This window comes from Mugil cephalus, chromosome 21, assembly GCF_022458985.1.
Source record: "Mugil cephalus isolate CIBA_MC_2020 chromosome 21, CIBA_Mcephalus_1.1, whole genome shotgun sequence".
Lineage (NCBI taxonomy): Eukaryota > Metazoa > Chordata > Actinopteri > Mugiliformes > Mugilidae > Mugil > Mugil cephalus.
Genome location: NC_061790.1, coordinates 6,443,653 through 6,471,638, shown reverse-complemented (window position 1 = coordinate 6,471,638; position 27,986 = coordinate 6,443,653). Strand labels below are relative to the sequence as shown.

At 41.2% G+C, this 27,986-nt stretch overlaps 2 protein-coding genes across 3 annotated transcripts; one reads left to right on the top strand and one right to left on the bottom strand.

The window, feature by feature from the left end:
* The first annotated feature begins 8 nt into the window (after positions 1-8).
* znf106b (zinc finger protein 106b) lies at positions 9-11,819 on the top strand. 2 transcript variants are annotated; one of them, XM_047573165.1, is made up of 21 exons: positions 9-176; positions 425-549; positions 643-701; positions 1,491-1,694; positions 1,819-2,997; positions 3,078-3,469; positions 4,034-4,188; positions 4,286-4,346; positions 4,433-5,156; positions 5,240-5,271; positions 5,394-5,527; positions 6,902-7,036; positions 7,132-7,248; positions 7,338-7,529; positions 7,880-7,942; positions 8,026-8,145; positions 9,082-9,153; positions 9,242-9,313; positions 9,387-9,533; positions 10,354-10,421; positions 10,945-11,819. In XM_047573165.1, exons 2-20 carry the CDS (start codon positions 427-429, stop codon positions 10,408-10,410), a joined length of 4,038 nt encoding a protein of 1,345 aa, XP_047429121.1. In that variant the 5' UTR covers positions 9-176; positions 425-426; the 3' UTR covers positions 10,411-10,421; positions 10,945-11,819. The 2 variants fall into 2 exon arrangements, with proteins under 2 accessions (XP_047429121.1, XP_047429120.1); XM_047573164.1 differs by having other exon boundaries at positions 10,354-11,819.
* capn3b (calpain 3b) lies at positions 11,818-26,850 on the bottom strand. Its single transcript, XM_047573167.1, has 23 exons — positions 26,304-26,850; positions 23,120-23,189; positions 22,678-22,796; positions 22,077-22,210; positions 21,555-21,723; positions 21,382-21,465; positions 21,198-21,289; positions 21,004-21,081; positions 20,377-20,537; positions 20,110-20,279; positions 20,018-20,029; positions 19,484-19,692; positions 19,348-19,384; positions 18,088-18,111; positions 17,792-17,878; positions 16,141-16,218; positions 15,990-16,047; positions 15,830-15,894; positions 13,917-13,985; positions 13,753-13,831; positions 13,520-13,636; positions 13,257-13,315; positions 11,818-12,193 (listed from the first exon to the last, which is right to left on the bottom strand). The coding sequence occupies exons 1-23, from the start codon at positions 26,619-26,621 to the stop codon at positions 12,167-12,169; spliced, it is 2,316 nt and encodes a 771-aa protein (XP_047429123.1). The 5' UTR covers positions 26,622-26,850; the 3' UTR covers positions 11,818-12,166.
* Between the last annotated feature and the right edge of the window lie 1,136 nt (positions 26,851-27,986).

The window sequence follows — 27,986 nt, the reverse complement described above, 5'->3', positions numbered from 1 at the left end:
TCCTGTCTTTTGTAGATCTAGGGAAACACCCCGCCGATCAACTTCCGGGTGTCACATGGTTGGCCGACTGTGCAGTGAGCCAATGAACGCAAAGAATAAGAGAATGACGTGATTTGCGTAGGCAAACATGGCGGAGTAACAGCAGTGGAGTCTTGTTGCCATGTGAATTTTGCGTGGTAATTATGATCTGTTGACAGTTTTACCCAAATTTGTGCTCCTTAAAATCCAAAGAGATTTTACCTAAATGCTGTTTACATTACGCAACAGCTTGTGTCAAAAGTAACGCAGTTTAACGTCTGCTAAGTTAACATAAGCTAGTTCTGATTTGAAGACCACGTTTGGCCGCTTTTAAAGTTTAAGCATGATGTTTGCAGTGTTTTGATGCGTATTGTTGGTAGTTAGGTTGCGTCTTTCACATTTTCAGAAATGGCCAACACTCAGCCCCCAAGTCAGAGGGTGGTCAAACCACCTGTAAAGAAGAAGCATCCACGATCCAAGAAGCGCAGAACTAACTACTGTATCTTGTGTCGCACGCCCTATTTCAAGCATGTAAGCATGTAAAATACATTTTAATTTCCAATATGTAAACATGCATTTAGCTTCAGTAAATTATCTAAAAATGATTATTACTCCCATCTACAGGAAGCACAAGCGCATTTACACAGCATGCTGCACCACAGAGAGCTGGAGACAGTGGGCAAGTAAGTACGCACAGATATAATCAGTAAAGAAACTGCATTTAATCTCATTTGATGATTCAGTTTTCATTTAAGAATGCAAATGTTTTTCATTGAGCAAAATACCTACAATGCATTGACATGTATTTGATTGGAGACAATATTGAATCTAAATATTTGATTGTGTCATTATTGTCTCCTGAAAAGCCCTTAAAAATGAAATGCTTCTTCATATTTTAACTGTATTTGTCAGGGGTGCACATTAAGGATATATGGCATATTTTTCCAATAACAACAATAAAATCCCTTAAACTTTAAAACACAACTATTGAGGTGGCTGTATAGTGTATACTGTAGTCAGTTTATTATCCACAGTAGATGGAGGTCAGCACACCACTAGTTTGGAGAAAAGGAGGGGTCACCATGCCCAAGCATTGAACAGCTGTGAACTGGACAAACATATTTTAGCTATTTTGCAAAACTCTGGAGTGTCTGATCTACTTGTGCATCAGTTGCTTAGTTTGTGTTAATGTGTGATTTTGGTAGTTGCATGTGGTTTTTCTCAATGGAGTCTAGTCGTTTTTACGTTGCTTCAGTTTCCTGACATTAAACTCTAAGGTAAAGCTGTGATAATGTTCTACATATAGAGTCCATTTATGTGCAAACTGCAAACCATCCCTTTATGTGTGTAGCTTGTAAGTTTCACTCATACAACTGATCTCAAATTCAGCTATTAAACATAGTTAAAGGTTGAAACTACAGTTTGTAATATCTAACTACATATTTCTTTTTTATTATTATTATTATTAATAGGTTTGCTTCTCATGACTGCCAAGCATGTAAGGCATCCTCTATGCGTTTAAATGAGTACGCCCAGCACATCTCGACGGCTGATCACAAAGCCCAGTTGCAGAGACTGATGTCCAGCAACGTTGTGCCCATTCCTCTACATAAGACTCTTGATACAAGGACCATCACCAAGATCTTGGATAGGAACAAGGCGCTAAAGAAAGAAGCGTAAGAACGTCACCTGATTATCTGTTGTCGAGTAAACATTACAAAATTAGTTTGTATGCTATTTTCTCCATGTTGTAATAAGTTGAAATTCTCTATTTGACTGACTGTGTGTGTGTTTCCATAGCAAGAAGAAAGCAATGAAAAAGAGAAAAAAGAAACAGAAGCAGAATGCTGTTCAGAGGTGTGCAGAAATGCTGCAGGGAGCGACCCAGCAAAGGACTGTGGCGTCCAAATTACTAAAGCAGGCGCAGGAAACACACAGACAGAATGCAAGCAACCATGCTGTTTTCCAGAACAAGGAGAACAACGTGTCCATGCTGCATAGACATCTTTATCGAACAGAACTAGCCCAGCAGAATCAAAGTGGGAGGGCGCGTTGGTCAAGAGAGCCTCCAGGACCAATTTGGCCTCAGGATCAGTTTACACAATCAGCCCATTTCATGAGGTATGATCAAAGCCTTCCACGCGGCGGTGTGGAGAACTACCAAAATGGGCCGCACAATTTCCAAGGACGTGACTTACCCGAGCAAATTCCATGGCCTGTCTTCGACGAGTATGACCATCGAAACAGGCAGTACAGTAGTGACACGGCAAGAGACTTCACCAGCGATCACCTTCCTGAAGGTGGAGCCATCATCTTTGATTATCACCACCGTCAGAGTACGGGATCCTCCCAGCCGGGACAAGAAGGCTGCCGCCGTTTAAGTCGACCTGCGACTGCGAACGAATCTGTCAACGCACCTCCTGTACAGGACGTCGACATCGGCGCCATGCTGAAGCAAATCAGAAGAGCGCTGGGTGTGAGGGAGCCGTGCAGAGCAGATCGAGAAGCTCGGAGGCAGAACAGCTCCACCAGTGTCCGGGTGGCTGCTTGTAGCTCAGCACAACAACCCGGAGGTGAGATGGAGCAGAACCACATCACCTCAGCTCAAGCTGCGTCTTCTCCAGACGTCGTCGCCCGTGCTCCTTCCAGTACCACTCCGGCTAAGCCAAAGCAGACAACTCTCAACGTGACTCAAGACACAACGCGCCATGCTGAGAACAGCTCTGTAGCTGCAGATAGACCGTCAAGTCTGACCGCTTCCAGTCAATGCACGGACCAGACAACGTCCTCCGAGCCCAGCTTGAGCAACACATGTAAGGTCCGAATTGCGCACAAATCAGGCAAAGTTGGGAGTGAGAAGGATTCCAGGCTTAACTCAACCTTAAACAAGTTGAGGAGCTTGTCAGGGGCTCGGAGTAAGTTGAGCTGGAAAGAGATGTACGATGGCATGAAAAAGAAGAACGTAAAAGACAAGCCGAGGTGAGGGCCGTCACGATCTCATGCCGTGCATCTTAGTTCTTATTCGACATCTTTTACGTCGTTGTTATGTACGTTTACAGGTTTGGAATCCAGGCGGTAAACCGCCGGTCTGACCAAGAAAACTCAGCACGGCCACAGGAGAGTGACCTGCCTCTGTCCGAAGGTTTCCACTGGGAGTCGGTTCCAGACAACCCCTCAGGTTCAGGCTTAACTTTGCCACCTCCACCCCAAGACGCAGCACATGCCGACTTTCACGCCGAGACAGATCTGACAGATTCTCAGATGCTGGAAGCTTTGGAGCACCCTGCTGCCGTGGAGGAAAGCTGCAGCAGTCAGCCGACAGCAGGGGTCTCTGTGAAAGTGGAGTCGAGCTTGGAGGATGAGACGGAGCAAATTGGAAAAGGGAGGAAAAGAAACGTCTCTGAAAATGAGCCAAGTGGGAGAAAGAAAAAGAAGAAGAAGTCAAATAAGGGTAATTTGGATCGTTTCGTGATTGTTGTTTTTACTATATGATTACATTACATATGATTACAATAGTCTTTGTAAATCACCACAACAACAAACTATTTTAGATGAATATCTCGAAAAAAAAAGGAAGATTTTAAAACCATAGTAATCTTTTCTAGTCCACCTTTAGGTTTAACATGTTGGAGAAAGCATGAAATGGAAAGACGTGATTTGAAGGATGATCTGGGTCCATTTTTGCCCGTGTTGGTAGTTTGTTTTCATGAATGGCCAGATGCTGCTTCACTTTGAAAGTTGCTGCCTCAAGATTTTATTCCCATCTCATTTGTGCTGAAGGGGACAAGAAACAAAGCATTAAGTCATCAAGTCAGCTTAGCATTAATCATGGCTGCAACTAAAGAACCTTTCGAAACTAAAACCTCTTGATCTACTTCATCAGTTTTGATGATGTCACTGGCAGTTAATTAACATCTAACCTATATCTAATGTTTTGAGAGTTAATGTTCAAAGCTGACCACACACATATTTCCAAACGCCAGCAAGTTGATCCCAACTTACTTTTCGACTGCAGACCAAGATCAAATGGACCAGTTGTTGTCGGTGTCTCTGCGGGAGGAGCAGTTGAGCAACTCGTTGACAGATTTGGACAAGTCTCTGATCCAGGCCCGCAACGCCCTGCAAGCTACCTACGCAGAAGTCCAGAGACTTTTGCTACTGAGACAGCAGGTGTCACTACTAACGAAGAAGCCGATCTACAAATGCTTCTGTTCTTCTTAGGTGTCCATTTATATCCTTATGTTAAATGTTTCTTCTGCTTCTCCAGTTTACTACTGAGGTCAACAGTCTGAGAGCCAAGCGTATTGAGATCCTGCAGGGAATGCAAGGTGCAGTAGATTCACACCAGCACAAGACAAACACGCCCAGAATGGTTTAGTAGGCTGGAACCATTTTATTTCTTTATGTCTTCTAGAGGGGTACTCTGGAGCATCTAGTGCAGCAGCCACCACGTCATCAGCAGCTACCATTCAGCCTCCTTCTCTTCCTTCTTCAAGTGCCTTCACCAGCTCTGCAAGCCAGCAACCACCACCAACAACCCCAGCTTCATCACTCACCCAAGAAATGTGCCATCTGCCCCCTGCTGGACGCGCTCGTGACTTGACTGATACACTACACGTTCCTCTAACACCACCTCTGCCCATGTTTGCCTCCAATCTGCTCCCCTCGTTGCTGCTCGCTCCACCACATTTCACCTCCACAGCAAGTGCCGCCGATGTTGCTAGTCCACCTAAAGGGTCCTCCGCATCTCCGAATACACTTCCTCCTCCCGAATCATCTGCCAGGCAGCAGGAGCGTGAGACACAGGAGCTCGTTATAAGTGATTCTGGGGAAGAGATGGTAGGAAATCTCAGCAAAGATCAAGCTAAAGGAAAAGAACCAGTGGTGGAAAAGTCTGTTCCAGAAAGAGAAAGGATTGCAATGGTAGCTGACGATAAAGGCAACGAGAGTGATGACTCTGTGGAAATGATTGGCTCCTCCGACCTGGAGGTCATAGTTATTGATAAATTGGACAGCGGGGGCTCACCTGAGGCCAAGCCAAATGTTCCTGTGCCCCCAGATCCTCCTCAGATGTCTGTGAACGTGGATCTGAGTTCTGCTAGCACACAGACTTATCAGCAATGTGAAGCCGCTGACAGGTGAGTTTCACAGGTTTGCTCTAGTGGCAGATTCAAGTAAGCAACTGTGAAATGTGACCAACCCTTTTCTCTTGATCCCTCAGCAAAATTAAACTTTCACCCAGAACATCTGCAGGTGAGTAGAGTACTTCTTGTTTGTCTGTTGTAGCAGACAACAGGTCTGTTGAGCAGATTTGTTTTTTTATTGTCATTTGTTACTTACTGTATTACAAAGGGAAAAAAATGCTTTTATTTCAGAGTCTGTTGAGTATGAGGAGCCGTCTTTAGGGGCCTTTTTAAATCACACCGGCCCTGTCCACGGCCTGCTAATCCACGATGGTCTGCTATTCACGTGTTCAGCAGACAACACAGCTCGGGCCTACAATCTGGTGGTACGTCTCTTTTTATGTGTGCATGTGCAGGCATGATATGTGCAATTCAGATGGGATCCAAGGTTATTTGCATCTCACCATACGTATTTTTGCTCTAATACGACCCCTATGGTGGTCCAGGTTAGGGATGGGTATCGGTACTCAGTACCATGATGGACACTGGTGCTGACGCAAATGGCGGTAACCAGACCGAAAAGTAATGCAGATTTCAGTGCTTCATTTTGGTGCCACTGAATTTTTAATTACCGCTCCCTTAGCGCTATTGCTGTGCTGACGCTACATGTGACGTCACGTCAGTTTTCACCTGCATGGACGCATGAAATACGCACCAAAGGCGCGTCTGGTGGAAGTCCGGGTTTAGGTAAAACAGTCAAAAGTTTGGCTGTACTATACTTTAAAAGGTGCAGACTCAGCAACATGGAACAAGAGCTCAAAGGAGATATGGTGCAAGGGAGGTAACACCTCGAATTTGGTTAAACATCTGACAGAAAAATGTGCCGTCTTTGATAGCCTGCAAGGCCCCACGCCACTGGTTTTGTCATGATAATTATGGTATGTTTTGAAATTTATTTTATATTAGTTCATTTATTTCTTAGTTGTATTTAGCTAGCATGTCACAAAATGCCTTAAAAAATTACAAAGGCACCGTTTTTGGACAAAGTTTGTATGTTTTCCATTCTTTACGCACGGGTTCGGGCACCGTTTAAGCACCAGTACCGTTTCAAAATGACCAGTTTGGCACCGGTATCGGATAAAACCTTAATAATACCCATCCCTCGTCCAGGTGGAAGGGTTCAGGGCTTTACCTCAAATGGTTGTAATCTGCAACCTCACCACTAGATGGCAATAAGCCCCGCACATCGGCTCTTTAATTTTTATTTATCAGATATTTGAGAAACAAGATTCACTTTATTGATGCTCGCAGGGAAATTTTTATCCAAGAGTCACGAGATAAGAAAAGAACATATATGAGCAAGACATAGACGTAAGAATAAAATAAAATAAGAATAAGAGTGAGGTAGAAGTAAAAAAAAATACAAAAAAATATACAGTCCAATTTGCATGAAAAAAACTGTAAGTAAAACATTTTAGCTAAAGTACAGATCAGTATGCAGGAATTTTCACATTTTTATTGAGGTTGGGGTTTCCTCTAATGCACCATTGCATATTAATTAGAAAAATTAAAATGCTACTGTGACGCTGCAACTTCAGATACTGCAGCTGTGGAATCTAATGATTGTTGACTCTTAAAATGTGGCTTAAAATCCTCAAAGTCCAGCAACTTCCATCTAAAATCCTTTCATCTGATCATGATTGAATAGGACCAATTTGTCTTCAGTGAAATGCACGTCCTGTTTGTTTCTGTGTATCCAGACCCGCGAGTGCCAGGCAGTGTATGAGGGTCACACGAACAAAATCAACTGCCTGCTGGCGTCGTCCCTCCCGAACATGCCGACGCTCCTCTTCACCGGATCCAGCGACCAGACCATCCGCTGTTACAACATAAAGGTACAAGATTTAAATCGCAAATGCACTTCAGCTGCTGTCACACATTTCAGCTTGAAGTTGAGACTTGGTCATTGTAATTGCTTTTTTTTTTCTAGTCTAAGAAGTGTTTGGAGCAGCTCTCCCTACCAGACAGAGTGTTATGTCTGCATGCAGCTTGGAATATTCTTTACGTTGGTCTCGCCAGTGGATCAGTCGCTAGCTTTGATTTGAAGGTGAGAGAAATCACCAGTGGGAGACCAGGAGTCCTTTCCCTACTCCCTTTGTTTGTTTTCTCTGATCGCGTCCTTCTCTGTCTTTATAGACTCTGAAAGAGCTGGATGTGTTTGAGTGCCACGGCCCTCGAGCCGTGAGCTGTCTGGACACGGCTCAGGAAGGCGCCCGCCGGCTGCTTCTGGTCGGGTCGTACGACAGCACCATCAGCGTACGAGACGCCAAGAACGGCCTGCTGCTGCGCTCGCTGCAGGGCCACACCAAGACTGTGCTCTGCATGAAGGTGAGCAGAGCGAGCCGCTTCTGCACACTTGTGAGACCTGTGAGAAGGTTTGGTGAAAGGGAGCGGCCGCTTTAAATAAAAGTGAAATGTAGGTTGCACATCAAAGAATGTGAACCACACGGTCACGTGACTTAGACCAGAACTAAAAATGTTATTTCCTGTTTCCATTGTGTTCAGAAAAACACGACATCTGTATTCAAATCCGGCTCAGAATTCACAATTTTACTCTTTGGAGCATTATTAAACAGAACATTTATCAAATTGTAAGCGTGTAAATATTGTTTACATTTTAAAAGCTGCATTTTGACAATGCAAAATCCCTTAAAGACATTATCACGTGTTGACTACAGGTGGTGAATGACCTGGTCTTCAGTGGCTCCAGTGACACATCGGTACACGCACATAACATCCACGTAAGTATTCCAGATCCCCGTTATCATTATTAGTTAGATGATCAACAACGCTGTTAATGTTGTCTTCCACCTCTGGTTTGTAGACGGGCGAGTTGGTTCGTATCTACAAGGGTCACGGTCACGCTGTCACCTCAGTTGTCATCTTGGGGAAAGTGATGGTAACGGCATGTGTGGATAAGCTGGTTCGAGTTTATGAGCTGCAGGTATTTATGACGAATGTTTGTTCCCACATTAAACAGGAACTGTGCAACAAAACTATTCACTGCAAAATACAGCGTTATTAGAAATAAGCTAAATATTCTAATATTCAATCTAATCATCTTGTACGAAGAAAAAAAAAATCTGCCAATGGGTTACACTTATTTTGCTTGAGAAAAAGTCTTAAAATAAGAGCAAAGTTCTTGTCTCTGAACAAAATATAAGATGTATTTCTTTGATACAAGGATCTTTTGCTTTCTTGAAGTTCCTTGTTTGCGGTGTTGACGGAAAGAATTCAACCAGCGTTTCTTTTGTTCTTAAAAATTAACTAAAGTCCTGAAATCCATTAAAAGAAATAGTCCAGTCACCCACCAATGTAGAATCTTTTTATCATTCTGTTGGTTTATACACCAATCTGCCACAACATTATGACCACTTACAGGAAACTTATGTAACATTGACACAACATCTAGTGATGGAAACGTTTGGACCTGGCATTCAGGTGGATGTTATTTGGACATGTCCCACCCATTTAGACCAGACCACCCCACAGCAATGACACAGACACACACATAAAACAAAAAAAATGGTTTAGGAACAACTAAGGAGAAACGTGAAGACAGCACAAGGTGTTGACGCGGCCTCAGAAATTCACTAGATCCCAAACTGATCAGGGATGGGATGATACACAGAGGTCATTCCCCTCAACCCATAGGACTCAAAGCCCCCCTAATTTTACCAGACACCACAGGACACCCTCAGAAGACCCATGTCCACTCTCTGATGAGTCACAATTATTTTGGAGGCACAAAGGAGACCTACACAATATTAGGAAGGTGGTCATAATGTTGTGGCTGTTTAGTGTAACTACTGCTACTATTATCAGGTGATTGTATAACTTCTAAACCTGTTGATATAAGGTGGATTCTTTTTCTTTTTAGTCTCACGACCGCCTGCAGGTGTACGGAGGCCACAGTGACATGGTGATGTGCATGGCAGTACATAAGAGTGTTGTAAGTGGATTCTTTTTATTTTTGTAATCAAACCATGCAGTGTCAAAGGTCCACAGAGCTGTAGATGATGATTGATTTGCCCACACAGATCTACACAGGCTGTTACGATGGCTCCGTTCAAGCTGTGAAGCTCAACTTAATGAAAAACTACCGCTGCTGGGTGAGAACCTCACACGGACTGAATCCCTTTACTCTTTATGTTTTCTATCTGACTTTATTTGCTCCCTGTCCAGTGGCAGAATTGTTCCCTGATCTTCGGCATGCCTGAGCATCTGGTTCAGCACCTCACTGGAGATCACACCAACGCAAATCTGCAGATGCTCAAATGTCGATGGAGAGGCTGCAGCTCTTTCTTTACCACACAGCAATCCATTAGACAGGTAATGAATGAATGAATGAATGAATGAATTTGGTTTCATTGGAATGGGATTATATGTAGAACTTATCTTTAATCAGTGTATCACCTTCAGTACATGGTGGTTGAACCGTCTGGAGTTTGGGCATTCAATCTTTTCAGAGCCACGAGACTCCATTGACAAAAACTGTAGTTTTACCTCACAGAATACAGGTCTTACAAAAAGGTCAAAACTCCAGCAACACTTGTGGTGTATGGAGTAACTTTATTAGACCGACACGTTTTATCCCTGATGAAAAAACCTTGTGATGGGACACGTTTACCATGGAAAAACACCACCACACAAACCGTCCCAGTCGGATTAAGCTGTTGCAGATACGACGATTGTTATTTTCGTCCTCCGTGCAGTTTGGAAGTAGGTGAAGATGTGCTGGAAATACACCTCCAGTTCTTCTTTGATGGCTGACATCAGACCAACCAGACATATTAACACACACCAGCAACACAAGTCATGACTAACCTCATGGCACAAGCAGCAGGACTGTGTTTTTTTTTGTTTGTTTTTTTTTAAGTAAAAATTACTGTTTTTGTCAATTGAGACCGGCATTGAGGAGAGTAACATTACGGTTTCTTTCCCAACTCTGAGGAGGATGTGATGGAAAGGTTACAGCAGTGATAATAAGTCTAAATAATGTTTACACTTAAATTTAAAAAAATTTTTAGGTGGCCAATACATTTTATACGATCCTCCTCTTTGCTTCTCCACACTTGTTGGAATATTCTTATCAAAACAGCTGCTTTTCTAAGTGAAAACTACCTCATACTAGTTTGTGTTTTTCCTGCAGGAGCTTCCTGATCACATGAGGAGCCACGTAGAGAGCGACAGTGAGGTGCTGCCGTGACACGAGTGAAGGTAAAAAAAAAAAAGAAAAGGCAGCAGACGAGCAACCCGGCATCCGTTAATGTTTAGAAGCAGATTCAGTGTTTGGCTCACTACGTCATTTTGTTTTTTGTTATTGATTCACTGGAACTGTCCTTTCTGTTTGTAGAGGATTGTTACTTTCAGTGGTTGATTAAAATGGTGTTCACCCACATGTTTTTCGTCATTGTTGAGGAGACGTGAAACATTTGGTTGACATGCACTTTAACATGTGTGAGGCACTAATCTTTCTCCAAATACGCAGCGCTGGTGTGAGCATCTCAGAGTAGCTTAAACTGCCTTTTAAAATGCACCTTGTCAAAGTACAGTTTGCACGTTTTAGTTTTAACCTGCAAAGAAACGACTTCTGATGAGATGGAACCAGCAGAACTAGAGGTTTGTTTCATGTTCTCCTCTGTATAAGCAGGTGCCTTTACTACCCGCACTGCAACTTAACCTAAGAAGCTGTCCTTTATGAATTAGGAATATATTCTGGATTTCATGTTTCCCATCACAGAACCGCGGTGCATCAAGCTGTCAGTGGGCTGCTTTCAGGCTGTCGGTGAGCGTCTGTGGCATTAATTTTGTGGCGGATCCCGCTCCATAGCTCCAATTTTTTTTTCCGTCTGATTCTGCATGTTGTATCGGCGATCAGAAGGATCTGCTTAGAGAAGTATGAGAAAAATTATATAAAAAAATAAAAATAAAAAAGATCAAAAGGACCTGGTTTACGTCTTCACACTATCTGAACATGTTAGTGCATGAGTATTTTCTTCTAGCATCTACAAGAAATAAACTATAGACCAACTGAGACCAACTCTGTAGGACAAAGCTAGCTCATTAGCATTCCAGCTAATTGTTGCACTGCATACTGCACGCCGCTATGAAGAGTTATTTCCTTTCGCGCAGGTGCATAGTGTATCGGACTGCGGGCTGTCGGTTGTAGTCTTTATGGTGTGTTCAAGTGCGACTTTTTAGTCTGGACACAGGTGAAGTGAGGCAGCGTCCCACTCCACCTCTGTTGCCAGTAGTTCGGTGTTTGGTGCGTTGACCCTTATACGCTCACATGGTTTATCAGGCTTATGTACTCAATAATGTCAGACCGTTGCTTCCCTGTGGAATTGAAAATCCTGAAGACTTTGAAAACAAAAAACACACGTGTCGATGTGCGGAGACATTTGGATGAATTTATTATTTTATTTTTTATTTTATTTTTTGCACCACTAAACATCCGTTAATTAACTTTTTCACATTTCTGACACTGTATTTCTTGAAACCAAACTGTACAGAAAACTGCGAAAGCCTTAATTTTTGTATGCTGTCCTGTACCATGTGTGCATCCTCTGTTTGATATCTAATGTGTATGTACAGCAATAAAAAGACATCAGTGTACAACGTTCACTCCAACTTTATTTTACAAACACATGAAAAAGCTCAGTCAGACATTTTCTTTATCAGCACATGTATTTCATAACATCGGAACTTTAGCAACTAAAGTAGCATACTCATTTATGAGTTTGGCATTTAGCTAATTTTGGCATGATCTTTAAATAATCGGCTTTATTATTAAACATGCGTCAAAGTAAATTTGACCTGAAATTTTAACCATCAGAAGTCCAGTTATTTAACAACGAAATGCCTGATTATAACACCATTCTCCTGCCGTGATCACAACACCTGTGCAAAAATACATTCAGTTAAATTAAGAGACGGTAAAGCCGGGGACACGTGGAGATGAGCTACGAGTACATGGTCAGCTGAAGCCACTGGAAAGAGAACAAAAGAACGAAGAGTCTTGTTTTAATTATAACACACAGACAGCCCTGCTGTCAATGCTACTTCTGTCAAAGTCTTGTCTTGAATGACCTAAGAAGTTAGAGGATTATATTCAAGTCAAGCTCGATGGCATCTTCCTCTGACAGCTCTCTAACCACCAGACACTCTCTAGACTAGAGCACTGCAGAAGCTGCATTTTTAAGTCCAGTCGCCCTTTGTTTTAGTTTAGTTTTAAATATGCCATGAATCCCTGAGATTTACATACAACAGTGTGTAGACGTTCCTAAAATTGCAGCCTCAACAAAAGTAGCTTTTAATTATTGCATTTTCTAGGGCTGGGCAGTATGCCGGTTCATACCGAATACCGGTATTTTTTTCATTATGATATGAATTGTTAATATACCGGTGTCGATTGTTTTGTTTTTAGAGTGACCAGACGTTCCCAATTTTGGGGGACAGTCCCTGCTTTGGATGACCTGTCCCCGAAAGTGTCCAGATTTTAGCTTTTTATGAATGACGGAAGAAAAATGTTGCGCGCAGACTACAATTATTACGATAGCCGGTCACGCTGCTATTGTCATTACACACATAGCAGTTTAAATATGAATATGTAAAAATAAATTAAATTGTGATTAATTGATAACCTTTAATTCTTTCTTTCTTTCTTTCTTTTTTATCTCCTAGCTGTAAATTCAGCAGGAAGTGCTAACACGGGGCAAACCTGTTTTACTACTAGTGTGGGATTTTCCTACAATATTTACTCATCATCACAGTAAAATAGTCCATCCTCACTCAATCTACTGCATTAATTTCTCTCTCAACTGGTGGAAAACATTGTGAATACGTGATGCATGGAAAAAAAAAAAAAAAGATACCGTGATACTGTCAGAATTTTGAAAAATACCGTGATAAACGATTTTGGTCATACTGCCCAGCCGTAGCATTCGCTTCTATTCATTGACCTTAAAATCATCATAACTAAAACTGTACGCTAAGACATCGAATAGCTGGTTGTAGATAAAATAATAATAATAATAATAATAAGTGACTGACCTCCAGGACGTTTAGCTTAATTATCCCATCTCCGTCTTTGTCGAAGGCATTGAACGCCCCTGTAAAAGAAGCAGCACATGGTCCATCATCAGTTTGTTCAGATTATAACTCATGCAGTTGGTTGAAATCACCGGGACTTGTAATCTGGTCCTTAATAAACCCTCAAAAGTCCCGTCAGAGGTTGTTTGGCTGTTTAACATTAGCGATACAGACGTCATCGATGCTAATAATAATTGGTAAAAGATCAAATGGTCTGAACTCACTGAACATCCCCTCCAGCCGCACAAAGCAGCAGATGTAACTGTCAAAGTCGATGTTGAGGTGTTCGTCTGCGTAGCGCATGGCAATGATGTCATACAGCTGCTTGTTGAGGTGAAACCCTTTCGTGTAGGAAAAAAAAAAGATCAGTAAATAAAAATAAATCACAGTTCCCACATTAGACTGAGTGGCATGGTCTGGGATTTCTTGCAAATGTTGAAGCATTTCCGTCGCCCACCTGCGTCGTGAACAGCGTTCCTCATCTCAAAACTGCTGATGGAGCAGGATTTGTTTTTGTCGTAACGTTTGAAGATGACCTGCGGACACGAGGAGACGTATAGTCGGCGTTAAAACTTGTTAAGTGCGAGAAGATGAAATTGTTTGAGGATGAAACTCTTCTACCTGCCACTGCTTGATCTTCTTCCACAAGTGTTTGAACTCCTGTAGATTTAATTTCCCTGTCCCATCGGTCTGAAGAAGAGTCAGTTATGGAAACACCAGCATGTGTCATTTTATATTTGGATTAACCAACGTTAACGTTAGTGACTGAATTACTCCGACCTATTTTACAACTAACCTCTGGGAACAAAACCCTGCACAACCAATATTTCCATGCACGTGCACACCTGTGACCAATTTTACAACCAACATTTCCAACACACAACGCATGCACCAACAACGACCAGCGACCAACTCTGGGAACGCAACCCTACACAACCAACATTTCCAACACACAACGCATGCACCAACAACGACCAGCGACCAACTCTGGGAACGCAACCCTACACAACCAACATTTCCAACACACAACGCATGCACCAACAACGACCAGCGACCAACTCTGGGAACGCAACCCTACACAACCAACATTTCCAACACACAACGCATGCACCAACAACGACCAGCGACCAATTCTGGGAACGCAACACATTTCCAACACACGCTTCAACCACAAAGCCAACAACAACACAACGGGCCCACACACAACAAGAGTCACACCTAACCTAAACTAACCTAACCTGAGAAAACCCAGCAGGCACAGAGAACATGCCCATTATAAAAGTTTAAAGGCCACTTAAGGCCTTTCATTGGAATGGCTGAGAGCAACCCCTTCAGCTTTCGCTGTTCGCCAGGCCTCTGGGTTTGACAGGTGTGAAGAACAAGTCAGAGAGAGGTCCTATTTAAAAACTCCGCGTGGCGGCACGGTGACGTCACGATGGCGTCATGAATGTGGCGGTGGTTGCGTCATTATGGCGTCATCACTACCCTTGTGAATGAAAGCAAAGGAAAAACTGAGATCCACCATGACGTAATAATGACGTCACCATGACGACATAATGACGTCACCATGACGGCATAATGACCTCACCATGACTAAAACAAAGGAGAAGTAGCTGTAATGTGTATTGTTCTTCAAACCATTTAAAAGATAAAACTCTGAGATTTTCTCTGCTCTCCTCAAGAGAGAGGGATAAAAATGTAGATGAGAAAAATGTAGAAATTTATGGCTCAGTGCACTGTTCGGCACATTACTTTTAAAAAGCAATTAGTTATAGTTACTAGTTGCTTCCCCCAAAAAGTAACTGAATTACTAACTGAATTACTCCACTATAAAAGTAACTAGTCACCGGGGAAAGTATACGCCTTCTCCTAGTCCAAATATTTCTAGACACGATGCCTGATACTTACCAATAAACAGAATTTGTTTCATACGTTAAACTGAATATAGATAAATCTAACTTACATATTCACATAATACAATAATAATGAATATATACGCGTATACACACATATGCTAATATACTTGATGTACATATACACATTAAATTAAAATCAATAAATGCTACCCAACACCTCCCTCATCCCTGTACCTCTTGAAAACAGTCTCTTTGTACCTCGTTTTAAACTGTTTCAGGTTTGCACATTGCTTTAACTCAACACAAAAACTTTTCCTGTTTGTACAAATTACTTGAATGTTAAAGTTAATTCTCCTTTTAAGAAATAACTCCCCTCATGAACACTGAATCATTTCTGTATATTTATTGGTAACAAGTTATTTTTAGCTTTGAACATTATTTGAGCTGTTTGATATTCCACAATGTCTGTAAATTTAAGTGAGGAATAATGAGTTTGTGTGCTCCTGGTAGCCAACGTTATCACCTGTAAAATAAACCTGCACCACCATAATGTAGAGTTGCAGATCCATATACATGTTGGATAGATTGTACATATTGTAGGTGTTCACAAACATAAGAAGAACCATCTTACTTTGGCTGGAGTTGCACCCCACATAGTTCTACCACGTCAAAGGATACGTCCATCAAGGCGATCATACTCCTACACGTCTCAAGGCTGAATCCTTCTGTCTTTATTTCACTGTCTGTGAACAGAAAAGCCGCCGTGAGCCCTGAGCACAAACACTACAGTGATCATCTCCATCTTTTTTTCTTTTTCTTTTTTTTTAAAGGAACTCACGTTTGGCCAGAACGTTCTTCATGACCGTCTTGAGCTCGTTGGCACAGATCTGCATGTCCTGAGAGAAAAGAGGAGTCATTTGTCCCTCATTAGATCAAACACATAAAACACATGAAGAAGAAGTGGCTCATGGTTCTAACTGTAATCTCACCTCTCCAGCAATCTGCTGGTAAATGGCCCGGAACTGTTTTTCCTCCTCAGTCTCTTCTTCGGCTTCTAGCAATTTTTTCTTAAGGGCAGATAATAAAAAGATAAAGATGCATAAATAAATGATTTACTAAGTCAACGTTATTAGTGACAAAAGGAAATGGTGAAAATCAGTTTAACCTCCTGAGATCCCGCGTCCTCATATGGGGACGTTAAGTTTTAGGTTCTATTGCAGCTTATTCTGCTTCATTTAAACTCATTGTCCACATTAGTGGGCACTTTAGTCTTCCATCTAGTGGTAGCAAAGGTTAAAACTTATTTATTTATGCTTATTAATGTTTGTAGTTTGATAACACATGCATATTTAACAAATTACCCATTTTTAGCTAATTAGCAGGTACTCGTTTGAGGACATTCTGTCTTTGCACAGCCATGTTCAGATATTAAAATAAACAGTCACACACTAGTGACTTCTTTGTAATATAAATAATGAAATAATCACAGTCTCCAAAAACTACTACTTCCTGTCCAAATATGATGCTTAGTTTTTATTTATGTGTCTTGGGTCCTACAAATCCCAAGTACCACAGAGAAATTAGAAACACAAACCAAATAAAAGCTCAGGTTTCAGGAGGTTAAGAAATTAGTTAATTCGGCTGCACAAGCTGTACATGCAGATTTTTTTTTTTTTTTTAACCAAAATGTGTATCATCTATTAAAGATATGAACCCTTAATTTAATGTCTTTTAAGAGGATTATCATATAAATGAAAGTAGAGTTAGCTGGGGTTAGTTAGCTTTAGCTTTTAGCAGTTTTTCTGGTGTTTCTTTTTCCTCTAGTGATTACAGTTTGCAAAAATATATATATTTTCAGTGGGATATCACAACTACAATTACTAAGACCACTGGCCACCAAAAAATACATAAAGCCTCTTCATTTACCAGCAACAGCTTGACAGGTAAGTTAGCTTTAGTTCAGCCAGCTGGTGCCAGTCCACTATCATTACATTTTTTCAAATACATGTTTCCGTTGAGGTTATATTTAGACTTAGACTTAGACTTAGACTAACTTTATTGTCATTTTGCTCAGGACAATGTCATACAGTTACAAATAAAATAAGATAAAATACAATATAAAGTGCAGAAGAGGATAGATTTTATCCAAAGTTAGCCTGTTTTTTTTGTTTGTTTGTTTGTTTTCTTATCATTTCAAAGACATTTTTCTATTTAAAAGGGCAAAAGAGTCGTGCACATTTTTCAATTATATGAAAATTTTCCTAGATTCTCCAGAAACATCTTTAAATATTTAGAGTTGTAGTGGAATAAATTACATAGAGATGGATTCATATTTTTTCAAGATACTGCACTGAAACAAACAACATGTCTATTAAAAGATAAATGCAGTTGTTGAAGAAGGTCAGATGGTGTTAGATTGTGCAGCTGTAGCTAATAAAGTGGTGCTAAATAAAAGCTAAATAAACAACTTCTATTTACAGAGGCCTCACAGGAAAACAGATGTAGCTGAACCACTCAACTTAATCTTAGCTTAATTGTTTCATTCCCTGTGATGTTATTTGTCTTGGTCCAGACTAACTTTCAGAGCCGTCAGTGGTCAGAAATGAAGTCAGCGCAAAAACAAAAGATAAAAAAAATTACCTTCGGTTTGCTCTTCTTCTCCCCCCGAATGCCGTCATGCTCGATTTCTTTGTTGGCGCGCGCTCTGTCTGACACAAATACAATAGGCTGGCATGTGGGTAACGGAGACGAGAGTTTTAAAAGAAACAAACAGAACAGAAGAGAAAGAGTTAATTTTTTCCCCCACATTATTATTATTATCATTATTATTATTATATTATATATTTAATGATGGCACAAACTATGAGGTGACATATGACTGAGAGAAGGAGCTTAAAAGCAATGTCAACAACGCGACTGTCGCATGCATCCATTACCTTTTCCTTCTTTTTCTTGTCTTGCTGGAGGCCAATAAGACAAGGAGGGACATGGGGTGGGATGAGATGAAAAGGAGGAGGAGACACTTGAGTATATAAGTCTGTTAGTTACTCTGTGAGTGAACAGTTGAGTCAAGACTGATGAAAGAAACACAAACTTTAAATCAAATTCAGGCTGACACTGCAGTGTGAAACAACAGTTGCCGAATAGTGCAGGAGGAAACGTGAACGTTCTGTATGAGAGGAAGCTTTTTGAGACGAAGTATCAATTACTTTTTCTGAATCTGGAAATGTGACTAAAGCCAAATATTTGTCACCTTGTAATGTTGTTCTACTTTACATCTTCAGTACATGTAGAAATCGCATTTGAATCTCTGTGTTATGAACAATTCTTGGGTCTTTCTCTATGTAAATTTATGATTCGTGTTTCTGTTCCACATTTTGTTGCAGAGACCTGTAACAAAAAACTGGTTTCCATAAATTTGGTGACATGTTGTAACATGACCACACTGCTACCAGTCAACTAGGTGCAACAATTTCAGTGCGATAGCCTTATGTGTAATTATCTACTGTGCACTTTCTTTTATTTATACTTTCACAGAGTGTTTATGGGTTAGTAATAATAGTGTGCATTTAGTATTTATTTCTCCTTCTCTGCTGCTATTGGTATTTTTTACCTTCATTTTATTTATTTATTTTCAGGCTGATGTCCTCAAATGTGGACACTGGGATTATTTCATTATTTATATTATAATAAAGTCATAAAGACAAAATATAAAACTATTTTAATACCTGAACCTGGCTGTGCAATGACAGAACTGCGAACAATGAAGTACCAGTGTCCTCAAACGAGTACTTGCTAATTAAATCAAACTGGAAACATTAATAAGCATAAATAAGTTTCAACTGTAAAGAATAGTGAAGTTTTGTACCTTGTCTGTTGAATGAATCCGATGAAATGCACACTATCATGTTTGTACATTTTACATTTTTGCTGCCACTAGAGGGCAGACTAAAACGTCCACTAATAGGAACAACGGGTTTAAATGGAGCAGAATAAGTTGCAGTAAAACCTGAAACTTAATGTCCCCATATGAGGACGCAGGAGTCTCAGGACTTTTCTACCACTGTGGCTTGACTCCTTTGGAAGTTCTCCTGGTTTTACTGTATTTATGCATATTAATTCTAATATTGTAGAGGTAAAAGGTGCGACTCTGCGTCAGTTTCATCACTGCAATATCAGCCAGCATGACTTCAAACCTGTGTTTGGTCAGATTCGATGGTGCTCTCTGCTTCCCTGGGAAAGAAAAAAAAGCAGTGTTACTGGTGTTCCTGTGCCTTGCAGCTTTCATACAGAAATATCATCCGCGGCCTCCCCGCCCTCAGCGACCCTTACTCTGACGTGCTCTGCTTCTCGGAGAAGACCCTGAGGATGAACTCTCCATCTTGATGGTGTTCGAAGGTGGTGGGGATGATGACGTACTCTCCAGGCGGCAGACGGAAACGCTCCGTCACTTCCCGCAGGTTGATGTAGGTCTTACATTTGGCCTTGGAGGCTGTGTAGAGGAAGAAGTCCTTCTGCAGATGTTTATTCTGTCCACGCATCTGTGGGTGGAAGTATTGAGATTGTTACTTGCTGCTTTTATATATCACCATAATATCTTTTAGTGCAAAATAAAAATACTTTGAGGTTGTCCCCTTATGATCTGGGACCTTGTGACTGGCAGCTACCTCACCTCTAGCAGATAAGAAAGACAGGTTTTGAGTATAAACAGCTGACAAGCATCAATACTTTCTATGTGTGATGCACACACTTGCGCTTTGTGTATATTGTCTGTTAATAATATACACAGCACACACAACCCTCTGGTGAGACAGGACAACAGTGCTGACTTCATCATAAGAACATCCCTCTCCAGGACGGCCATACCTCTTTCGGCACCTGTGGAGACACACAAGAAAGTCAGTGTCAAGTCAACTCCTGATGCAGGAAACCTGAGGCGTTTGGTTCATGATCACAACCTCGTAAATGGAAAATCCAATGGTGAGGAATCTGGCCCCTTGGTGGCGCTGCATCCTGCGTCCTTTCTGCATCAGAGCCACCACAACCGTGCAGGCCATCCTCTCGTCCACCGGGTCGTCGTCCTGCTCGTACAGCTGCAGCCGATACTGAGGGTTCGTCCAGAACGTGTCTATAAAACACGGAAAGTACATCTGCACACCGACACTGCGCGGGTTTGAAACGATATTATCTTTTTGAGGGAATTAAAAACTACAATAAAAGCTTACCTGGGAAGTTCCTGCAGCCGCCAGCAGAGCTGCCCCTCACCCAGCGGCCCTCGTTGACCGACACCGACCAGCTCTGTCTCTCATCGCCCTGCAAGGTGTCGGGGGTCAGGTTGCACATCTCCAGCTTGGTGAAATACTTCTTGAAATCATCAAAGGACATCCTGGAGGAGCAACGTGGGAGAAGAAGCTTGTAGAAACAGGTGTGATGTTGAGTGTGATGCTCACCAATCTCCCACAGTGCAATGCACTGATTTTTGTCAATAGTGAGCATTAAATCTTGATGGACTGTAAGCTTGACTGTAAGCTTTAATAATGTAGCACTTACTGTATATGTTATTAGTTTCTTTAATCAGAGCCACCCAGGCTCTGAATGATAATATAGTACTAGTTGGTGCGCAGGTAGGCAGTAGTTAGATAAAGCTGCAAGATCAGAGACACCTGGCTAATGGACCTGGCTCACCTGATGGAGCTCAATAAGGGAAGGCCCTGATAGGGTCCAAAGAGGCAGCTAATGGTTTCTGTCCTTATAAACTTGACAGCATGCAAGAGGCCTCTAACTGAAAAAATGAGTTTTAGACGTCCTAAAATCCTGTAATAGTGAGAACACTAAGGAAAAGTTGGACTCACCAGAACTCACTGGTCTCCACGGTCTGTTTCTTTAGGTTCTCCCTGTCTGCGGTGGAAATGGTCGACCACTCTTTTGAACTGTGGACAGATCAAGAAACATTAAACTTGTGCTCAAAGCATAAAGAAAAGATTAGTGAAATAAACCAGCTGTTATTTGTGCCTATATGAGAAGGTGCATGTTATTCTCTTCTTACTTTGGGCTCCACGGCCCCTTCCAGAGCACCCAACCCCAGGGATTGCGCAAACGGATCAGGCGAATTCTGGTGTCTTTATTGACCTCGTCACACTGGAAAACACAACCCCTCACAGTTTAGCATCACCGGAAAAGGCAGAGAACAACAAATGAGCATTTAAAGTGGACATTACACCCCAACGCACCTCCTCCAGGGCTATGATGGAGTAGGCGTGACCTCTGACGAGACCCTGCTCCGTGCGAGACTCCATTTCACTGGCTGAAAGGACCTGACAGATAACGACGATGTCAGAATGTGCGTTTTCTTCGCTCGTTGCTGCGTGGCTCATGAAATAAAACCGTTTTCACCGCCACTCACGTCTATGGAGCAGCCCATCAGCGAGCCCCTCTCCAGAGCCTTCCTCATGATGTTGAAGAGCTCTTTGGGCGCCTCGGACAACTCAAAGAACTCGGTGAGTCCGCCTGTGAAGTCCTCCATGGCCTCCAGAGTGTTGCCCCCTTTCAGAGCCTCATAAGACCCGTGCAACCTGAGAGAGAGCGGGGGTCAATCGTTCATCTTAATCTGCTAACATGTCTGCTTCTTCAGGGCTCTGATTTTGGACATGGCCCACTGCCAATTTAGAAACATGAGGCCTCGGGAGATGTGTTTCTGGTTCATTTGACTTCAATGTGGTGAGAGGTCATTGGTGAATTAAGAGTAAATTAAGATTATGACATTTAATATCAATTATACAGACACAATTTTACATTTAAAACCCTTAAATAGAAGGCAAGTACATCTGAAGGCAATTCATTCTTCAGTGAGTGGATTGGAAATCTGAACCAGGGGGGAGGGGCACATGACTCCAACCTGCAGGAGATGTTATTGGACTCTGCTTACTTGGCGTAGGCCTTCTCCAGAAGGGCGCTCCAGAACTCGTTCTTTCTGAAGGATTTGGTGAAAACCAGCTGGTTGTTGCAGGTGGGGATGCGGTCGTCCACGACCACGTCGATCCATTCTCCATAGCGCCAGAACTGAGCAGTGAGAGAAAGAAGGAGGATCAGTGGTGTACAAAGCGTTATCGCCACCTGGATGTGTCATAATTCTTACAAATTTATCAAAGTTATAAATATGATTTTTAGATATTTTAAATGTGGTTCACTTGGGATGAACTTAAATACAGACGTACGAAGAAAAGGGAAAACTTTAAGTTGTGGCCTGGCAATTAAAAGCAGCTACTTTATACTTCATTACATTTGTTTAACAACTTTAGTTTTGAGCCAATTTGCAGAGAAATCCCTTTAATACAAGATATAATCAACCAATAAAGGAAACTGTAAAATAATCCAATTAACAATTAAAAGAATATTTAAATATTTCTGAACCCATTCTGCTAGTGAGTACCTACTTTATTAACTTATTAAATATGAATGAATGAATGAATGAATGAATGAATGAATGTGAATGTCTGGCAAAATGCACCAAACTGTTGCTTCGAGACCTGGAAGTGGAAGATGCCGGCGTAGTTTTCGGTGAAGCTCTGGTCCGGGGGAATCACTCTGTACAGCAGCTTCTCGTTCAGTGTCAGGCAGGCGATAGCGGCCAGCAGCCAGCAGTCACCTGTCAACAACAGATTCCTGAGCGATGGCAACTTTTCATCGAGCACGCTGCTTCACAAAGTAACTGGGCTGCTGCAGATGTCCCCGATTAAATTCTGATTCCTGCTGCTGCTGCTCGTTCAAGTCGTCTGGTGCATTTTCTGGCATCCAGTCTGTGTTCTTGTTAATCTTTCCTTATTTTACAAAAACGGGATTGTTTCTTCTTGTAGAGAAGATATAAAACTCATCTTTAGCTCGTTTAATTGTTTTATGTGATGATTTCTTATTCTAGTGTGCTGAATGTACCAGAGCTGTGCAGTGAAGTGAAACCTGTTGAAATATTACCCAGTTCTCCTTGACAGATGTCTGTCCTGTTGGCTCCATCCACAATGAACTGGGGGTTTTCACAAATTTCCTAGAAGACAAAAAGATTTGTGTTACACCATCTTAAGTTTTTCCCATTAAGAAATTACTGAACTTCAGTTTCATATGCATCTATTCTTGTATCTATAACAAGGAAATGTTCCCTGGTCTGATGAGTCTTGATTTGATGAAATCATGGATCCATCCTGCCTTGTATCAATGGTTCAGGCTGCTGCTGGTGGTGGTGTAATGGTGGTGGTGGATATTTTTTTGGCACACTTTGGGCCCATAAGTATAAATTGACCATAGCTACTTCCAGTAGGATAATGCACCATGTCACAAAGCTCATATCATCTCAAACTGGTTTCTTGAACATGACAATGAGTTCACTGTACTGCAATGGCCTCCACAGTCACCAGATCACAATCCAATAGATAGAGCACCTTTGGGACGTGGTGGAACGGGAGATTAGCATCATAGTTGTGCAGTCGACAAATCTGCAGCAGCTGCGTGATGCTGTCATGTCAATATGGAGCAAAATCTCTGAGGAATGTTTCCATCACCTTGTCGAAAGTATGACATCAAGAATTAAGGCAGTTCTGAAGGCAAAAGGGGGTCCAACCTTTTACCAGCAAGGTGTACCTAATAAAAGGTGTACCTGCGATGACTCGCTTTGAGAAAGTTTTAAAACCTCGCAGCCATTTGCAAATCTGCACTGGACATGATTGACGATATGAGGACTTGGCTCTGAAACTGAAAACGAGTTGGAGTTATGTGTCCGGGTGGTTAGGGCGCATGAGACCGTGAACACCTCTCTGCATTTACAGCATATTAACATGGAGGCAGCTGTTAGAGGACACGACCCCAAATGCAGAACAGACGTCGGCTTGTACATACAGTAAATATTTTTGTCACGGCTGTGACTGTGATTGACTGCTTTTGTGGCATATTGATTATTGATGTATTTAGTAGAAATTAATGGATTTTTGGAGTGAAATATAGATATTAACCTCCACATATTATGGTTTATTCTTCTCTTATCTTCAATACGGTATTGATGGGATGCTATTTTCAAGCAGGTGTTGTTTGTCTTTATGACAGAAGGGTACATGTAGTAAGATTACATGGTTTTCCATACTATTAAGAGACCCAACGACTCACTAGATGTATGATTTAAATGTAATATTCTGACTTTTCTCAATGATTTTTGTTGCAAAATACTGGAAGCTTTTACTGTATTAAGCAATATAGAAAAGAACTCAATACTGAATTCATACTCACTATAGATAGATAGATTAGATTATTGCATTTTTAGGCATTTGTGAGTAATAGGACCTAAGAAGTATCAAAAAAGAAGCATAATCTTTGAACTGGAAGTAGTTTTTGAAATAAATGATGTGGACACGGGGATTATTTCACTGTATGTTAGAATTCAAGTCCCCAATGTGTCAAATCAAAATATAAAACTGTTAATTTTAATGCAAAAGCAGAGTTGGAAACGACAAAATCCCGACGTCCTCAAACGAGTACTTTTGAATTAGTTAAATTTGCATGTCATATCCAACTAGAAAAGTTAATAAGAATAAATAAACAAGTGTATTGACACCTTTGCTACCAGTACATGGCAGACAAAAGTGTCCCCATATGAGGACAGTAGGTCTAAATGAAGCAGAATAAGCTGCAACAACCCTAAAACGTAATGTCCCCATATGAGGACGCCGGATCTCAGGAGGTTAATACATATATATTAGAAAAGAAGAGACGTGGGATTCGCAGCCTTGACACTGTTCCCCCTCATGACACCACTGACTGTAGCTAAGGCTGTAAAACTGTAGCATCTCGTGTTACAAATTCAGAGCTCGCTCCACTGCTGACCTCTTGGATGGGATTCAGGTATCACTCATCTCAGCCAAATGTCTCAAGCCGCATGTGTCATCTGCCATTAAATAGCGGCTGAGCTTCATTAAACATATTTCTAAATAAGGTTTACAGAGCAGAAATTATATTTGCGGTTTGAAATTTCTCATACGTGTTTACTGAAATACTTTCATTTTTAATTAACAGATGCTTGAAAAATATATCAATCAAGGACATAAATCGTCTGTGAAAAACATTGGGGTTCAGTTTTGATATTAAGGCCATTTTTTAAATACTGTTCACTTTAATGTAATCAGATCTGATCTAAAAGTTGTAATTAGATTGAAGTTATAAATGATGGAAAATGACTCAAATGTAATTACATGAGATACAGAATCTGTTTCTGTTTGTGTGCATAAATGTGAAGGTATTTCAACATGCTGGGAAAATTGTGCAGAAGATGCAAGTACTTAACACATCATCTTTATTTAATTGGCTGTATATTTAATACAGTCTTCGTGCTAAGCTAAGATAAGTAGCTGCTAGCTTAATATTAACCACACTGATATCAGCGTGTCAGTATATTTATTAAAGGAAGAAAACACATTTGGTAAATGTGTTCACCTCTTCAATTATCTGACGTGATGTAGAAATATATATATATATAATTTATCATATTTTACAGAAACCACCTTCCTTAAAATATTATCTATACGTCTAAGGTCTATAAGTTTATTATAATAAGACTAATATAACCTGATTATATAATGAAAAATAATATTATTTGCTAATAATGACATTTCTATTTAGTCATTTAGTCAGATCCTGGATACAGGACTTTTCATTTTGTGTTTTGGTGTTGCTACACACTGAGTGCTGGGTATCAGTTTGTTTTTTGTTTTTTTTGCCGTGTCTGCATTTCTGCCAGTTGTGTGTCAGCGTGTTGGCAGGTGAGCCAAGGACATCTGTCATTTGACAGAACTTCTGACTGAACCTCTTTTACCAGATGTCTTCGCAGCAGCTGCTAGTAGAGCTAAAAAGTCATGGGGGGGAAAACCATCAAAACCTTTTTGCGAAGTGTGTCTCGGAAAATAAAACTGAAAATCTGAAGCTGAGAGTCAGCTGTCTGTTATTGTAGAAGGTGATAACTCTGAGTTATGCTCCACTGGCCAAGCAGCTATGTCAGCCTGCGTCCCCGGCCATGTGCTGAGGAGGAAGTGATGAGATACACGGGGATTTTAAGAGAAGAGCTTTTGCAGACATGTTAGAGCCTCTTTCGCACTGAGTGCAGCCTAACAAGAGAACTCACCGAGGGACGCTTCCACTCAAACTTCATGGGACGCTTCTGGCTGTAGAACAGTGAGGAGTCATTAGCCGGGAACAGAGGGTCCTCAAACACAACCTTCTTCTTCACATATTTGTCCCTCAGCTCTAGGAAAGTCTTGAGCCGCTTGGCATCTTTGACGGCCTCGTTTCTGCTTAGAATAGCTGAGTAGATGGAGTTTGTCCCGGCGGGGGGGTAATCAGCTTTGTCATCGGGTCCGACTGATGATTCGGAGTCATGAAGCACTTTCACGGCAACCTCCTCAACCAGAGGAACCTTGCCTTTGAGTTCGTCGTCCCCCATCTCGTCAGCGCACGTCTCTGCTTTTGCTCGCTTCTGCTATGTTCTGTGTGTTAAGTGTGAAAAAAAGAAGCCCCGGTGCCCTCCTTTGTTTTGCAAAGACACAGCATGAAGTTGCAAAACAGCCCAAAGAAACTTCCTGTGTCCTTCCCCTTGACTCTCTGCTGATCACTTTTGGTTCCTTTATTTGCTGGATGACACTGCCACTGCCCATGAACGGTCACCAACCAGTTTTCCCACACTGGCACTCAGAGTGTCCCTGGAGCTGGCTGAGCCTAAATATAGGCCTTTTAGAGGAGGGGAGGGGGCTTCTTCTTCTTCTTCTTCTTCCCTGGTGCTGTACCAACATTTTTATGTCACAGTGTCCTGTTTAAATCTGACAGTCCAAAGATCTGCTCATTAAATCACATGGGTACACAGAAGAAGTTGCTTAATATTGGTTACAAATATTACTTATTATAAATGTATGTAACTGTCTTTAACAAAACAATAAACTAATGTCTTCTGTTTAAATATCTGAATAAAATAAAGATTTATGTGTCAGCATAAATATAATTAGGTTGGTGTATTGGTGACGACAACTGTGATTCAGAATTTGTGGATATGAAAGTCACAAGGTCTTACATGAAGGGGGATCTTCAATTCATTTCGCAAGAAAAACAAATAGCAAAAATCATGAATGCTCAAAATGAAGGTCAAACATGAGAATAAAAGTTTTTGGATGCAACATCAGGCATAACATTATGACCACCTTCCTGTTATACTGTAGGTCTCCCTTTGTGCCTCCAAAACAGTTGTGACTCACCAGAGAATGGACATGGACCCTCGGAGGGTGTCCTTAGGGGTCTGGGAACAGATAGTTGTTAGTGGGGGGTGTTTGGGTCGATGTTATTTACTTACTCCCGTCAGTGGTTTAAATGTTTTGGCTGATTGATGTGTATAATGTCAGCTATATCGACACCTAGTGGTAAAACGTTGGCATATTATTCCTTGACAACGTACTGAATGGTTGTGGCTGAGCCTCCATTCACACATAATTGATCATTCAGTTGGTCCAACTCTCTGTCACTCCGAGCCCATAACAAATGGGAAAGGAGTGGCAGGGTGCCAGGTTTGAGGAAGACACGCATTCTCATTTCAGCTTCAAATCCTCTTCACAAATTGGGGAAAATTATAATGTACCAGCTAAAAACTATACTATAGTAATAGTTTTAGTAAAAAGGCAAGTAAAATGAAATAGTATAGTAATAGCAATAATTTGATTATGTTATTTTATGTTACGTTATGCTATTTTTGTTATGTTTTGTTTGTTAAGCTATGTTTTCACGTTATGTTTTGTTATTTTATGTTATGTTGTTAAGTTATGTT